This window comes from Taudactylus pleione, unplaced genomic scaffold, assembly GCF_031769625.1.
Source record: "Taudactylus pleione unplaced genomic scaffold, aTauple2 ptg000092l, whole genome shotgun sequence".
In the NCBI taxonomy this organism is placed as follows: Eukaryota; Metazoa; Chordata; class Amphibia; order Anura; family Myobatrachidae; genus Taudactylus; species Taudactylus pleione.
The window spans coordinates 7,113,208-7,131,315 of NW_028284494.1; the positions used below are offsets into that span (position 1 = coordinate 7,113,208).

At 46.5% G+C, this 18,108-nt stretch overlaps 1 protein-coding gene across 1 annotated transcript in view; it reads right to left on the reverse strand.

Annotated features, from left to right (window-relative positions):
- The window catches only part of MTREX (Mtr4 exosome RNA helicase), a 111,286-nt gene that overhangs the window by 37,002 nt on the left and 56,176 nt on the right, over positions 1-18,108 (reverse strand). Inside the window, exons 17-19 of the mRNA XM_088469411.1 lie at positions 14,571-14,743; positions 11,609-11,677; positions 2,118-2,246 (exon numbers count right to left, since the gene is read on the reverse strand). Of these exons, the coding sequence (XP_088325537.1) occupies positions 2,118-2,246; positions 11,609-11,677; positions 14,571-14,743 (371 nt within the window). The remainder of the gene's footprint in view (positions 1-2,117; positions 2,247-11,608; positions 11,678-14,570; positions 14,744-18,108) is intronic.

The following is an 18,108-nucleotide window of genomic DNA, read 5'->3' on the forward strand; positions in this document are numbered from 1 at the left end:
ACAGCCCACAAATGGCACTGAGTAGCACACAACTGTATGTGACGGACCTCACAAATACGTGATCTATATAAGTGAGGTCAGTAGAAACGCCCCTCCCCCACACACCTGCAGGGCTTGTAGGAGAAGTAAAGGGATAGGTATAAGCTGACAGTAAGCGGAAAATAAGCACAGACAGGCAGCACTAGCAAAAAGTCACATACCATGCAGGAAGATATACTCACTGCACCTTTACACTACAATCAACCTGCCCAGATTCAGTGTCTGGGAGGGCTATAGTGCTGTGTACGCTGTCCTTAATCAGGGGAGAGGTACACAGGGGGACCGGTCCGCGTGCTCCCTGAGATCTGCGCTGCCACTGGGAAAATGGCCGCTGGAGACCTCAGAGGAGGAGTGGCCGAGGAATCTGCAGCTCAGCGACGCCAGACTGCGTGCTGAAAGGCGCGCTGAGCTGAGGGGAGGAGCCGCTAAACAGGGAAGGCTTCCTCCCCTGGCTGGCCATAACCCCAGGGATGCTGGCTTCCCGCTTGCCCCTTTATCCCTGGTGGTCTAGTGGTCCCACGGGTTATGGGGGGGGCCCGCCGCCACTGCCAGCAGCCTCCGGTCTGTCCCCCGGACCGGAGGCTAAAGGACTGCATTTAAGGCATTCCGCGCGCCGCCGCTAGCCAGCGACGCGCGGCTTACCTGAATCCCCGGCGACTCCGGCAGCAGTCCTGGGAGGTAGACAGAGTCCGGCTAGTACGGACTCTGCCCTCCCGCCGCGATCCCCAGATCAGTACTGGCGTCGCGGCGCCAGTCGGGGATCAGAGCGGCAGCGTGGGCGTCTGTACAGACAGCCCTTCGCTGCCGTCTGTAGTAAAAATAGATTAAAAATAAATAAAATTTAACTTAAAATAAAAAGCTTCTGGGGGCTGCTCCTGCAGCCCCCCTGCCGGTGACCGACTCCGGCCGGGCACCAGCTTACACTGGGGTGCCTGTGGCTCGGGGGCGGGGTATAGAGGAGGACCCAAGTGCATCCTGGGAGCTAAAAGCTTAACTGTGTGGTGCCCATGGATCCTGTTCCAGCTATAACCCCCAAGGTCAACCCTGTGGACCCCCTATGGACCCTGAAGTAGAAATATAGCCAACCTGTTCCATCTCCACATGCAGATTTTGGATGGCAATGGGGCTTTTGCACATAGGCCACGTTTGCTGAGGGTGCGAGTACAGAATAGCAGGCTATGCAAGAGTTGTGCATATGGGTAATTATGCCCGTTTTCTGATGGACCCCAAGCATAGAACTGGTGCAAGTACGCACTGATAACGATGACTTAAGAGACCAAGCAGATGTGGATCCAATCAAGAAGCGCACGGAATATCATTCAGTTCTGTGCTCACAATGCAGAAGGAATTACAGCCAACTAAAGTTCAACTCTCCATCAGCTCCAATGACTAGAGAGGGTTCCAGTCGGAGATTTACCAAGGACTTCATTTCAGAAGTTCCCGGGGGTATGGTGATAGCTGTATTCAGCAGGAGGTCAAGATGGACAGTGGAATATAACATTTAGCACAGGAAATACAGGAACCTTACTAGAAGCTCAGAGAAAACCTCTTCATTTACCTCCTATAGTTAAGGGAGTTATACCTGAAACGTGATCTTTGCTTAGATTGAGACAATCAAATGGATTTCAAATACACAGTTTAAATAAAGCTGGGTACACACTAGACACATGTGTACCCGGCCGTTGGGAGACGCGACGGTACGACATATCGCGCAGTCCGTACACACCATATGATCTGGTGAGTGACTGTACAATATGTCATTCCCCTGCCACATCCAAATTGATGGGGTCGTCAGTCAGATCCTCAGATTGAGCAGTAGGTACGGCAGATCTGAAGATGCGATGGACGGCCCAGCGGGAGCGCCCATAGTGTGTACACGCTGGATGTTGTTCCAAACAGTCAGAATTGACAAAACTAGTCTAGTGTGTGCCCAGTACAAGTCTTCCAGGATTCTGTGTGTATGTAAATAAAGTCTATTTTATCGTTTTCTAATAATGTAAAACTCTAGTCTCTGGTGTATCACCTATAAACCTAGAATCCAAAGACAAACCATAATGTAATGGATAAGAGCCACAAACCTGCATCTCCCCCTTTTCGTCCGGCTTCGCCGGCTTTGCAGCTTCTGTGGCAGCATTTTTCAGACTCTCTTTACAGCAGTTCAGCAAAACTTCTACCACATAAATAGGATCCAAATCTCCAGTATTCGGCTAAGATTAAAACAAAAACAGACATTATGACAGCTTAAAAGTCATCTGGAATTTGAGGCTTTGTGCAATCGTTTCTGAGAACACTTGTCAATTGTTAAATCTAAAATATGTCCATATGCAGCTGTTTAACTACAACAGAGAGCCCACCCTCCCCCGATGTAACATTAAATGTTAAGGATCATTCTCTCGTCTGCCTGGAACAGAGCATGTGATTGCGCAGGTACATTTCTATACAGGACCTATGTGTGTCGGACACCCGGAACAGTGGAAAGTACAGGTTTGTATGTGATCTGTACAATGATCCTAATGCCCTGCGGTATTTCCTGTTGGGGGTGCACCTAATGCACAACTTTGTTCAAAAGTAATGTGTGAACAGAGACATGCTACAATGCATACAGGGAATACAGCAGGGAAGCTTTGTATCCACTATAAAATAGGTGTATTACATAAAGTTATATGATTATAGCAATGATCAATTAACATAATGGATCCACATCACACACACTAGACCACTGCTATAATCTATATTGGAAAGCATTCAGGAACAGAGTACACAAGATTGTGTGTTAATGTGTCTGATTACCATACTAGTAGGCACACATTTTCACATCACAACCAACTGCAGAGTGTCATCATCCCCCAGCAGTGGTTTCTAATTGTCAATCAAGCGCACACCACAATGCTCTGCCTTCACTTCACTGGGCTGGTGCAAGCAGATGTTTATGAGAGAGGCGGGAGCCATGTGTTCTACGCCTCACTGCACTGGGTTACATAGGCGGAGGTTCAGCAATACAGTTAATTCTACTCCACACTGAAGACTGTTTATTCACTTAATGAAAACAGCAGCCCCGACCATCGGACAGCTCAACATTGCCAAATTGTGGAGTCAATGAGAAACATTTCTGAATCCTTTTCTCTGAAGCAGGATGGGGAACACTGGACCAAGGGGATTGTAGGTAGGGGTTGGCGCTTGAACTTAATGTAAAATTATAGCTTTAAATTCCTAAGCTCCTCCCCCCTGCAACCCTAGAAAAAACTGTCAAGAACCAAAACCCTGCACGGCTGAGTGTGATGGAGGGATCAGAGTGTTCCCCCAGCGTGATTCAGAGAAAAGGATTCAACGGTAAGTTGACTAAAAATCCTATTTTCTCTTCTTCAGCAAGGCTGGGGAATACTGGACCATGGGAGGTTCAACAGCCGCCCCCGGGGGAGAGAACGCTCAGCCTGCCTGACCGGGTGTTGCCAGATGCTAAAAACGAATCAAAAGTGAGCTTCGTGTGAATAGAGGACCAGGGAGCTTCACGACAGACCTGGTCTGCCGAAACCCTATGTCACACTGCCCAGGAAGACGCCATCGCCTTTGACGAATGCACAGACTCCTGGGTCTGGTGCTGGTTGCCCAGCACTAGAATAAGCTTGAGTGATGACCGAGCAGCTCCAACGTGCAATGATCTGCTTTGGAGCAGGCCAACACGTTGACGTGCGTTGTAAAGAACAAGCAGAGTCTGTGCGGCGGACAGAAGTAGTTTTGTCCGCAGATGGCATCGAGAAGAGCAAGATTAACCCGATTAAGTCGATGAAGAAGGAAAAACAAGACAGACAGACAATTTCCTGGTTTAAGTGACAAAGCTGAAAAACTTTCGGTTGGAATGTAGAAACCGTGCAGAGAACCGCTCTATCAACATGGAAAATGCGAAAAGGCAGCTTGCAAGACAAAGCCCCAAGCACGGAAACCCGCCGAGCTGAGACAATATCCATAAGGAAAGCTAGCTTCCAATTACAAACTGAAGCCAAACGGAGGCCTTTGAAAGCCAATAGGACCAGATTAAGATCCCATGGCACTACCAGCGGACGAAATGGTGGCTGAATACGCACTACAGAAAGGTTTGAACTTCCCGGAAAAGGGCTAGCAGCCGCTGGAAAGAAATAGGACTGAAATTTTAACCTCCAAAGAACAAAGTTTTAGCCCGCCTCCAAAACCCATTGAAGAAAGGCCATGAAACGAGAGAAGTGAAACTTGCAGATTGTAGACCCCACACCTTTCGCACCACAAGATGTAAATCTTTTACACCCTGTGGTAATTGTGTGACGAAACCTGCTTCTGAGCTTGCAGCATTGTACGTACCACAGAGCGAGAAAAACCTTTAGCCCTTAAAAGTTCGGTTTCCAAAGCCAGGCCGTTAAAGCCAACTGAGGAAGGTTCTCATGAAGAAACAGATCTTATTGCAGAAGTCCAGTCGAACTGGGAGACCCGGGGACCTACTGACATTTTTAGAAGGTCAGCGAACCAAGACCTGCGTGGCCAGTATGGAGCCACCAGGATCACAGACATCCGTTGATTCTTGATGTGCTGGAGTACTTGAGGCAACATTGGGGTTGGTGGAAATAGAAATGCGAGATGAAAATCCCACGGAACAGTCATGGCATTCACTGCGTAAGCCAGCGAGTCTTTGGATCTCGCACAAAACAGGGGAACCTTGAAGTTGTGTTGAGAGGCCAGAAGAACCACCTGTGGAAGGTCTCACTTCCGAACCAACTGTTTTAAGACCACCGGATGGAGAGCACTCTCCCGGGAGAAACCTGGTTCTGCTGAGGAAGCCCGCTTCGCAATTTGTCCAATCCCAGTATGAACACCGCTAAGAGTGCTGGAACAAAAGTCTCAGTTCCCCCCCAGAAAGGATTCGGATGCTATTGCTGCAGCGCTTTGTGCTTCCCTGAGGATTGACATACGCCACCGCCATGGTGTTGTCCAACTGAATCTGAACTGGACGGCCGGGATGGATTGAGCTCTTATGAGAGGCAGGAAAATGGCACTGAGTTCGAGCACAAATGATGGGAAGAGCCGTCTCTGATTTTTACCAAAAACCCTGGAGCCTAAGATGCAATATTAAGGCACCCCAACCCAGGAGACTCGCGTGTACGTGATCACAATTGCCCAATCTGCAATGATGAAGGACCGCCCCCAAAGAAGATGACCTGAAATCAGATGAGTACTGTTGGACTGAACGAGACACTGCGGAAAAGGATGCGGAGCATCCCGACCAAGAAAGTGAATCTCCCACTGGAATTCCCGAGAGCGGAATCTGGCTTACGGAATGGTTTCGATGGTGGAGACCATTGTGCCCAACAACTTCATGCACAACAAGATCGACCTGCAAGGCACCAACAGCACTGCCGTGACCAAGTACTGTAGGTTCCAAGCTTCGGATTCCGGCAGGAAAACCCGCTGGAAGGAGGTGTCGAAGATCATCCCCAGGGCATTGACAAGAGAGTCGGTGAGACTTCTCAAAGGTCAGGATCCAGAAGTGTACCTGAACCGTGTGATCTAGGTGCTTTTGCAATTGTGAAGCACTCCAAGCACAGAGCCCCAGAGAATCTGTAATGGCTGTAGCAGACACCTTGGAAGCCACCTGAGCACCCTCTTGAATGGCCTCACAGACATATTCAATCGGCACCGCAAAGCTGTTCTGCCAAGACCATAAAGGAATCTCTGGATGAATCCCCATGAAGGCCAGCAACTAGTTTGTCCGCCCACGTCTCCATAGCTTGAGACCAATGTTTAATTTACCAGATCCATAAAGGACGCCAAGCCCTGAACCAGAAGAGTCGTGTGTTTAGCTTAACGCATGACTGCAGCATCAACCTTGGGAGGCAATTCCCACTTGGACACATGATCCCCCAGTAGAGGATAAAGAATAACAAATTTGTGAGAGACGAAAGACTTCTTATCCGCTGCCATTGGGAGAGCGCTGCCGCCCAGCACCCTCTAAAAGGGTAAGAGCACGCACTGTCCCCGGGTCCAGGCAGCTTCTCCTAAAGACCGGAGTGCTCTGTGGGGCGGTTACAACGGCACGCACCCCCTCCCCAGCTGCATACAGCTCCCAGCACTCTCCCTGTGCCCAACTCCTCAGGCACTTAAAGAACACTGGCATTATAGGGTTGCAGGGGGGAGGAGCTCAGAAATTAAAGCTACAGTTTTACATTAAGTGCAAGCTCCAGCCCCAACCTACAATCCTCACAGTCCAGTGTGCCAAAGCCTTGCTGAAAGAGGGGGAAAAAAAAAAAAAGGCTCTATAAGAGAGAAAGTTAGAAATGGATTTAAGGAACCCCCCGATCCCTCCCCAAAACAACAAGAAAAAAAACAAAGAGGAAAGTGATTTTTAGTATATTATGCATTTACAGGACTGCGATTTCATTAACAGAAAAAATAAATAAATAATCTTTTTCACACCTTCACAGAAGTTCCATACAGGAGGTAAAGAGCCCTATTCAAATCTTTACCAAATATCATTTAGATCAGAGGTTCCTAAACTCCACCAGTTTAGTCCAGGTTTTAAGGATATCGATGTTGGAGTCAAAATCATTAAATCAAGTTGACTGAGATACCAATTAACTTACTTGTGCTCAAGCATGGATCTCCTAAAAATGTAGACTGTAATGGCTGAGTTTGGGAACCTCCGATTTAGATTATCATGAAAGACATAATAATATTAATATTATTATTATTAATAGTGTCAGAGCAGGAACACTTGTCTTACACCGGACTTGTATGAAAATGCTAATTAAGTTCCGTGGTAAGGTACCTTAGGCATGCCCAGCTTAAGAAACATGTCTGGATCTTGGTAACATGCTCACACTTCAGATATTACATAAAATATAGATGTAATATAAAACTCATGCTGTTTGATTCCCCCTACACCAGAAACCTAGATGGAAACTTTCCACAGTGATATAATTTTAATTCCAGTTCCAAATCTCAAACCGTATTGTATAACACTCAAATGCGCTCTCATTCACTGTGCCACTGGACTGGGTGTGACGCACACAGCTTGCAAATACATAATTCATATAATTAATCCAAGCCAAGCCTTGCTAGGTTTTTCCATGTTCATACAAAAGGTTACATAGTGTTCATTGTATCACTGCAGTTCCTCATCTCCGACACATCCTGCCAATGGGCAAGTTAACATTTACCACCATAGCGCAAGGTCCCGTTAGTCTCATTACGCAATTCATTCCCATTTATTTATAACAGTTTGTCTCATTTATGACATAATGGTACAATGTTAATTTCACAAACACAAATTACAACATTATATATATATATATATATATATATATATATATATATATATATATATAAAAAGTGTTTCTTTCTAATTCTCGCCATTATATCACTTTCTAAAATGTTGTAAGGGGTCACAGGAGATGGGTTATATTGCACTTATAGGGACATTAAGACACACTTCTCTCTCCCTGCATAGCTGGGTGGGCTAGTCTGTGCCTCTCTACAACATGATCAATGATCTCAATTTCTCTTATCTACAGTAGGGGGGCTGAAGAGATGGAATGGCTCAATCCATTCAACAGGAGAAAAGGAGTCGCTCATTAACAGACAATTGGGGGAATTTCTGCCAAATGCACTCTCACATAGCAACGTTAACATCTACTTTGTAGAAAAAGCATGCAGCAATGACCATATGGGTAGTGTGCAGAACTGGCCCATTGACAGCCATGCCAGCCTGCCAAATAGGGGAGAGAGACCCAAGTAATGAGCTCCTTGGCACCAGAAACCCACCACAGTGCAGTCCAGGCTAATGGCCTTCAAAACTGTAGTGAGAAAACAAATGCAGATCCCATAGATACCCCAAGAAATGACAGGCACCCTTAAAAAAAATGACACTCACGTTTTTCTACTTATGAGACAAATAAGAGAAAAAAAAAAAGAATATATGCGCCACACGTTGCACCCAGCATGCAGGGAAGGGCTGCTGCCTGCAGCTCTGCAAAAAATAGACAATTGGCTGCTGTTGAGGTAGGAGGATTCCATTTGTGGGTCATCGGCGACAACAACAGGGCTGCCGGTAATACTTGGACAACACATCCTGAGGGGGATCAGAGGAGAATATCATTTTTATTAGCACAAGGGCCGTATTTCAATTAGCTGCGATAATTTCGCCACCGACGGCAGAATCTAGTTTCCGCCTACATCGCGTGTTTTGGACCTGGAAACATATCGGGTGCGCCCCCACTATTCTCCCTATTCAATTCCAAAGAACGCAAATCCGGCACTCGGCGAAACACAAACAGGCGAAAAGTGCTGTCAGATTTGGGGAAATCAGCCCGACACCCCCCAAAAGATGTACTAACATTGGGGATCAGCGAATAGCCCTGCTGAAGGTATTTGGGGTACTCAAATGCTCTCAATAGCTGCTAATTAGCGTCTTTGCACAAGTGGTGAAGAATAGAATTTAGCAGGTTTTTTTTTGTTTTTTTAGAAAATAACTAGTCCCAGCAAATTTGGGGTACATGAAAATGGGTGCAAGCATGGTTAAAAATTCGCAAAAGTGAAGTTTTAAAAAACTTAAAAAAAATGCACCTTCAGGAAGCACCTGCAATCAAAAAAACACCTCCCCCCTACTTGCAGACCCTCCAAAAGCTTATTTCGCTAGTTTTTAAGTTTGTACCCCAACTTTGTACTTTTTCGCCCCCTTTTTCAAACTAATTTTTTCGGGTGTTCACTTTTTTTAGGATTTTTTTGACGCAGTTATGCTTTGGGGGCTTTCCCAAGGGTGCCGAGGGGTTTCCCGACATTTGCACCACAAAACCACAATTCTGCACTTTTTTTTTCCATCACCTACTCATAGGCGAATCTTTTTCGCCTATTACACTGCATTTTAGCGTACGCGAAAACAATTTGGAAGTGAATACGGCGATACTTTCCGTCTGGCGAAATGACGTCACCCACGATACTTATCCACGGAAAACGGCTTTTCGTGTCTAACTGAAAACGGCCCATAGTCTGGAGACATCTTAAAACTGTTCTATAGTGAGCTCAGAGGAGATTCTTAATGGGATGACACAAAAACTGTCTGACAAACAAAGGCTAGACTGGTGGGCTTAAAGGATATACATATTCCAAAAATGGAATACTGAGGTTAGTCCTGATCCTTAGAACAGCAGAAATACCCTAATCAGGCAGTCGGTGGATTGCATCGAAAAATCTTTGGCTGAAATATCTTTGACCCACTTATTTTGGATTATACATTTCTAGCATCACTTTTTCTTACTTCTATAGTTGCAAGCTGCTACCTGAAGAGCCCTCTGATTGGATGCCTATTTCACGGGCAGGACCTCATTGGACATTCAGCAGCTGTAGTCTCCAGAAATAAATTTTCTCACAGCGATACTACTGGTCTAGTTCACCGGGATGTAGTTAATTTACCGGCGGCCGGGAGGCCGGCCGTCGGAATCCTGTCCCGGTACTAAAGATAGACGCTGAAATCCCGTCAGCTGGCATCCTGAAAGAAGGTAAGCGTGGCCCTGTAAGGTTTTAGCAGGGGGGGGGAGTTAGGGTTCATTTTAGAGACCACAGGGGGAAATGGGTAGGGTTAGAGTATTTATCACCCGTCAGCATCTTCATGCTTTGGGCGTTGGGATATGAACCTGCGGGATTTCCTGCAGATTCCATATAATCATGTGGCTCCACTGTTCTCCGCCAGAGAAGCAACACTGTCCAATTCACCATCCCAAATCAGGGAGACAGGAATAATATAGCAGCCTGGTGATTCTCTCTTATAACCCCTCATCTGTATACCCCACAGCAGATTTTTTTTTTTGTCCCACTTTTAATTAAGGCAGACATTAAACAAAAACACCCCAACCATAAAAGTAAAAAAATAAAATATATGAAACGGATGAGATCACCAATCCTATAGCTATAATCAGTTTTGTAAGGCCAGCTGCACCCTGTGCTGCAGATCCAAATTTAGTCCCATTGTTTAAACGGCAAACACAGGATTTGATGGCAAATGTTATCTGTATCATTGCAGTACAAGGACAGGCTTCATTTAAAACAGACCAATTTTTTTTATATTCAGTCCAGTCTGTACAGGTTTGCAGATGTAAAGGCCAATATTGAACAGCCAGGCGGATTTTAAATTTGGGATTAACTTTCCGACATCCTCAGGACTTGACACCATCATAAGTATAGAGCTCAGTGCAGCGTTTTGCAGCAGACTCCAGTGTTCTCCCCAGAATTTTTTTCCAGCCGGTTGGCATTAAGAAGTAGCCGGGTGAGGGCCTTCGAAATTATGCGTGCGCCGGGAAAAGGGGCATCTCCCTTACCATTCCAGCCCAACAGGTCTCAGGCTGCTCCCCCATTGGCGCTCAGTCAAAAGTGCCCATTGTGCAGTGCCCCCTGTATTTGTGCCCTTTATACAGTGCCCCCTGTAGTTTTGCTTTGCCCTTATGCAGTGCCCCCAGGCTGAAGTAGTGCCCCCAGACTGGTCCCTAATACGTAAATTGTGAATATGTTCTCCATCTATGAAACATTTTAGCATCCCATTCCGGTCTATACATTTGTGCAGATGCTTTGATTTAGATACCTGGCAACAAGATGTAGATTTGGGGAACAGCAAATACACAGGAGACTAGTTTTTTGTTTTTTTAGGTTAAGCTTATACTTTTCTCTTTATGCACAGTAACATCATGAAGAAGAAAACAGTCACAAAGAGACGTGACTGAAAATCTGGTGTCACACATCACATTTGGGGGAATTAAATTGCCGACACTGACGCGATCTGCAGCTCCAGAACGGCACATCGTGCCCGCCAGCATCACGTTTTCCCCTTGCACTCCAATAGAGGGTTCAAGGGAAAACCTGCGATGTCGGCACCACCGTAAATGGCAGATAGGAGGGCAGCCAGGTGGCGCTTCCCGCTGAATTGAATACCCCCATTGTGCCTGCAAATCTGGAGGCACACATTATGTAGAGACTGCAAATCTGGTGGCACACATCACAAACAAGAACTTGCAGTAACAACTAAAGTTCAATAGACTACAGATTCAGTCCCAGCCCAGAACTTACCTTATCTTGCTCGCCGCTCACGCTCCCGCTGCCTCGCTGACTGGATCTAACTAGATCCAGCAGGCGCGCAGGGCAGGCTACTCACATCGCGGGTGACGTCATCCGCGCAGTGCACCACTGGGAACGCTTTAGCCTTCGGTCACTTTAGAGGCCAGCGTTCCACAGCAGGGGTCGGCGGGGAAAAGTGCCGGGCGGTAGTCTGTTTCTGCCGGCCGATGCGTCCAAAGAAAACAGCCTGGGGAGAACACTGTCCAATCAGCGTGGCCAGAACACTGCACTGAGAGTTGTAGTCATTTAAACTTTTAAAGGAATTCAAATAGTTTTGAAGGAGGAGCGTTACCTGGGAGCTGTTGGGGACCACGGCATTAGCTAGGCAGACATACACGTGAGAAATAACATTTTCCATAATATATATTATAATCCAGATGCTTAATGAGCCAATATAAACGCTAACATGAAAACTGTATCAGCATGAAATAAAAGCAGGACTTACTTTTACGTTTGATTTTCTCGAGAAGTTCACCACTACACCCCATCCAAAATCATCCTCTTTATTCTTTACCTGTGAAGAGGAGCAGTAAGATGTAAGACATAAAACACACACACACACACACACACACACACACACACGGCTGCTGGAGTTACAGCCATCTGCACACAAGAAACATCAGATCACTTGGGACACAGGGCTGAGAGGCAATGAAACCAAAACCTATAATAATTTATACATGACTAATGGAAAAAGCTGTTAAATTGGATTCAAACGGGCAGAGATACAGCGGGTGACCGCATTTATTGAGAAAATGCCCAGGTAACAGCTGCCTGGGCAGAAGGGAGACCTAGGAACATCACACTGAATAGCCATGTAAAATATAGCAAGATTGGAATTTCCACTCAGCAGTGACAACCTGACACGTCACAATGCAAAAAGGTCATTTTCTAGGCAAGAGTTATAAACATGCGCCGAAAGACACATGCAGAGACCCCCCACATTAGTGTTATAGTAAATTTCACCACCTAAAACACCCACTGACTGTAAGCAGCTGCCATTACAGCACTATTTGCTCACAGAAATCTAGGATCTTATTAATACACGGAATACACGGAATACAAGGATTATTATTTTTTTTTTATTTTTTTAAATAAGTTCTTGCTAACACTTTCTAAATAAAAACCAGCGAGAGGGAATTGAAATGCCTGGAAGTACCCTTAAGCTGGGTATACACTGCAGCTGGGTAGGAACAGGGCAGGAGCCACTGTAGAATAATCAGAGCAGCTCCATACACTACACAATATAAGGAGGCGCTCTCCAGTCACAGCCTGTAGTTGGCTGAATGGCGGTCGGGTGGATTGGACAGGTTTGGGAACCAAACCTAATGATCCAGACCGATTTTTTAGCCTGTAAACCATCATCGCTCAGGACCAAACTAGTGCTCGCTCTAGGATTTATTTGGGCTGGACGCCGTCACCAGTGCGTATATGCACCTAGAAACTATCTGTATTTTAATATAATAGAGAGTTTGAGTATATTTAACGACTGACGTAATCTTTCACCACTTTATATGATTCTAGGTGCTGATCACTACGCATGGCACATTTTAATTCTGAAGGGCAAAATATTAGACGCGATGAGTCGCTACAACTGTGTGTAGTATTAAGAATTGTAGTCACTAATGTATGGCACCTGCATAGTACTATACGTAATATTAAATCTCTCATTAATTCCTTAATATTACCCTTCAATGCCCAATAGGGCACCCCACATACAGTGGCGAAACTAGTGGCGAGGCAGGGGCCCAAAGCAGACGCTGAACTCACTGCTAGTGTAGTGTAGACCGCAGTGAGAACGGTCCACACTTCACAGTAACAAACACATAGCCGCCAGGTAGGTAGGGGTGTGTGTGTGTGGGGCGGGGGGGGGCGGGGACTACTACTGGGGGCACTGCATAGGGGGGGACGGACTACTACTGGGGGTACTGCATAGGGGGGGGACTACTACTGGGGGTACTGCATAGGGGGGGACTACTACTGGGGGCACTGCATAGGGGGTGACTACTACTGGGGGCACTGCATGGGGGGGGGAAGACTACTAGTGGGGGCACTGACATGGGGGGGGGGGGGGGGGGGGGAGACTACTACTGGGGGCACTGCATATTCTTGCACCTGGGCTCACCACTCTCTAGTTCCGCCACTGCCCACATGCCCCTTCAAGCTCATCAGACCAGACCATATCACATGCCCCTTCAATGAACATCAGACCATTCCACAAGAGTCTACAATGCACATGAAATCATATCATATGCCACCTCAATGCCCATTACACCATGCCTCATGCCCCCATCAGTGCACCTCAGTCCTTCCCTCATGCTAACAGACCCCATCACATGCCCCTGCAATGCCCATCAGACCAAACAAGTGTTGTTGTTCAGTGTTGTGGCATATTGGGAGGACTGAGGAACACTGATGTTCAATGCTTCCCAAAGTAACTTGACAGGCCTGTGGGCAGCCCACGGGAAGAAGAGAGAGAGAGAGAGAGAGAGAGAGAGAGAGAGAGAGAGAGAGAGAGAAAACCGATGGCCACTAGAGAGGAATGCAGGCTGCATGCACAGGGGTGTAGCGGTGCGGTCAGCGGGGTCTCTGCTGCTGTCAGATGTATCCGTAGTGGAAGCACTGCCCACAGCAGAAATCAGGCTCTCTGTGCCGCAGGGGACTTGGTCTGGTCACTAGTGTGATCTGCTGCAGTGGCCTGTCTGAAGGAGGAGAGTAACTGTTGCGCTGAGCGGGAGTGTCCCGATAAGCCATGATTATCTTATAACCATGGCCTGTTACCTAAAAGGACAGTGTGCATCACTGCAATCACTAAACTGGCTAATTCTGGCTAGTGGGAACACTACTGAACAATGGTCAATTGGTTTACACGATTATAGTGAAGTGTATGGTCAACTTTAGGCTGCTACAAGGGCAAGAATTATTACAAGGTACAGCCAAATTTCTTCCTCCCTGGTCTTTGGGTTTATGTTGCTGTACAACAGGGTAACCAGTTGTATGTATGCACCAAACTTACACTTCCTATGTGAAAGACTACAGGGCGGCACTTAGGAGTTTTAGGACTGATTAAAAGGAATTTACATTTCTTCAGAATGGAATCCTCATACAGCCTTCTGTCCCAACCCACAAACTAACCTCCAGGTGGGAGGGGGGGTCATATACAAGTACTCAGTCGATGTGTGCAGCAGCTCATTTAGTTAGTAAAAAGAATGGAGGACATATAATCCATTGGACCTATTCTAATTACTTCTGAATATCAAACTTGGTTTCACACACAATAACCACAAAATGAGTTGTAAAGTGCCTCTTTTAGGCTCTCGATCTCATACATATATTGCATTTTTCTCTTTTTAATGCAGTTCTGTAAGGCGCATGAATATCTAGGCAGTAACTCAACTTGGCCTTACCTTAACTAACCGCCCTGGCTGCAAAAATGGAAGGCAATACTTGGGTTTGTGGATATAATCTTCAATCTCTTTGCCAAGTTTAGCAAGTTGCTGGCGGATTTTGTAGTAGGTCACCACGCTGTCTTCATTGGGAATATGTATACTATTATACTGCTCCTCCAATTTCTTCACCTCTGTAAGTCAGGAAGTTTGAGGACAGATTCAGTATATAAAAAGTTATCATTTATTTATATGGCGCCACAAGTGTTCCACAGCGCCTTACAAAGTACATAAACAAACAGGTGACTAGCGACTTACAGAACAATACAATACAATGCAGAACAAGGACATGGATAATATACATTGCTACATTAGCGACCATAACACCTAAATAAGCAACCAAGTGTTAGGTGCCCTAGTGTGGAGTAAGAAGTAGATTAAGTAGAAGTAGATTAAAGTAGGGAGAAGCACAAGAGGGTAGAGGGTCCTGCTCGTAAGAGTTTACATTCTAAAAGGGAGGGGAAGACAAACAGGTGTGACACAGATGGGGAGGAAGGAACATGTAGCAGCAAGTTTAGATGAGAGCTGGAAGGCTTTGATGAAGTAGTGGGTCTTGATAGCCCGTTTGAAGGATTGTAGAAAGGTGGAGAGTCTGATGGGGAGAGGGAGAGAGTTCCAAAAGGTGGGGAGCAGCACGGGCAAAGTCTTGGAGGCGGGAGTGGGAGGAAGTAATCAGTAGGCATGAGAGGCGGTGTGCATTTGTTGAATGAAGAGGGGGGACAGGAGAGTGAAGGGAGATGAGGTAAGAGATGTAAATGTGAGAGGAATGGGTGAGAGCTTTGTAGGTGAGTGTAAGAATCTTAAATTGGGTTCTGAAGGGGAGCCAGCGTAAGAGAGGGGAGGCAGAACGTTTGGGGAGGAAGACGAGCCGAGCAGCAGCATTAAGGACAGACTGGAGAGGAGAGAGATGGGAGTTGGGGAGGCCAGATAGGAGGTTACAGTAGTACAATCTGGAGATGACCAGTGAGTGTATGAGGGTTTTAGCAGCATCCTGGGTGAGATGGGGTCTGATATTGGAAATATTTTTGAGATGGAAACGACAGGACTGCGAGAGGTTCTGGATATGTGCTTTGAAGGAGAGGGAGGAGTCCAGGATAACTGCAAGACAAGGCACTAAGGCCCTCATTCAGAGCCGTACACTCTGAGCAGAGCGCACGCTCTGAATGAGGGCCAGCCTCCATAACTATGGAGCGTCCTCCTGGACGCTCGTATAGCTGTGGGTCACCACCCACAGCCTATACGAGCGTGCAGTTTGATGGCGGCGATGGTCTTGACCATCGCGACCATCGAAACTGCGAGCCGGAGCCTGCGGTTGAGGTTTTCAACCGCAAGGCCCGGAGTGATTTTGGCTCTATCAGAGCCAAAATCACTCCCACTGACATCACTAGTGATGTCAGTGGGCCGGCTTCTGACGGGAGGCGTTCCCTTAGGAACGCCCCCGTCAGGGAGGCACGCCCACCAAAGGGGGCGTGCTGTCAATCAACATCGACAGCACGCCCCCTTTGATCAGACACAACGAGCGAAGGAAAGTCCTTCGCTCGTCGCGTCTGGCGCATGCGCACGACGGAGCTCCCTCCGTCGTGCGCATGCTCAGTGCAGAACATCGACCCACTGGCGAGCGGACAGCCGCTCGCGAGTGGGTCTGAATCAGGGCCTAAGTGGCTAGAGGAGATAGTTGTGCCATCAATTGATAAAGAAATAGTGGGAAGTGAGGTTATGTTGGAGGGTGGGAAGATAATATATCTAAGACTGAGATGATAAAGTTTAATAAAGCGCTGGGACATCCCGGAAGAGATAGCAGAGAGACAGTTGGAGATATGAGTGAGGACAGAGGGGGAGAGGTTGGGGGAGGAAAGGTAGATCTGAGATTCATCAGCATAGTGATAATGGAGGTCAAAGGAGCTGATGAGTTCACCTATAGGGGACGTACATAGGGAGAATAGGAGAGGTCAAAAAACAGAGCTTGGGGAACACCTACTGCAAGAAGCTGTGCAGGGGGGGGGGGGGGAGGAGGGGTGGTTTGGGAGAAGAGGAGTTCATTAGAGTAGACAGATGGACCATGCACTTGAAAAAGGATCAAGGAAAGATCCGAAATGCGTTGTGCTGATGTTGCTGTGCCATTTTCAAAGAACCCCCTGTGGAGGACCTTGCTGATAACATCAAAGGCAAAGCCAGGTGGTGTAGAGCGGAACCAGCCTTATACCATCAGGGACTTGGCAATTGTCCGTATGGTTGCTGACACCACCCACCTTCCATGGTATGACTTTGGGGAAATCTGAATTCATATATGCACTTATTTATTTGCCAATTGCACTTAACATTTATGTGCTGGCTATTTATGTATTTTATCTGAAAATTATATATATATATATATATATATATATATATATATATATATATATATATATATATATATATTTTTTTTTGTTAGCAATAAATTTTAATTTATACATTTAAGAAGTTATAGGTCTCCACCTTAGAAGGGCAAACAATATTTTAAATCTATCAATTAGAAGCGCTCTCTATTCCATCATCATTTGTTGTAATAGACAGATGGATCAGTCAGAGAAGTAGGAGGGCAGCCAGGATACCTTTTATTGATAGTTTTTGTGTACGATTTGTATTTTATCACCATACTACTGGCTATGTTTCAATAACATCTTCCTAACAAAATTAACATTTTGGTTTGTAGCAATTAAATTTGTATTTAACTAAACAACAAGAGATATGGTAAGAACTTACCTTTGTTATCTCTGTTTCTACGAAGTCCATAGGGTCCACAGGGTTGACCTTGGGGTATAGGTTGGGAACCAAATCCGGGCACCACGCAGTTAAAGCTTTTAGCTCCCAGGATGCACTGGGTCCACTCTCCCTATAACCCCACCCCCAAGCCAGAGGCACCTCAGTTTGTAAGTAGCCAAAGGCCGGAGGAGGAGAGAAAAAGAGAGAGAAAACTGGAACACTCAATAACCATACTCACCGAAATGGGAGACGGAAAACCGGTGACCAGCCACACAGCCCATATGAAGCCAGGTGCGTCAGGGCGGGCGCCCTGTGGACCCTATGGACTTCGTAGAAACAAAGATAACAAAGGTAAGTTCTTACCATATCTCTTGTTTTCTACTTCAGGGTCCATAGGGGGTCCACAGGGTTGACCTTGGGGATGTCCCAAAGCAGTTCAACCAAGGGTGGGGACGCTCCTGTGCTGAGAGGAGAATCCGTCGCCAAAAAGGAAGCATCCTGAGAGGCAAAGGAAACCAATGCCTAGAACCTTAAAAAGGTGTGGACAGAAGACCACGTGGCCACCTAGTAAGGTAAAACAGCCGAGGCGCCACAGCGAGCCGCACACATGGCCCGAGAAAAAACAAGCATCAACAACAGGAAGGCCTACCCATGGGTAGGCCCCTGAGGAAGACCTACGAGGCCATCCAGCCAACATTTGGTTATAGGCCGGCCATCCTTTCCTGTGAAAACCAGAAATCTCAGACCACCAATAAGG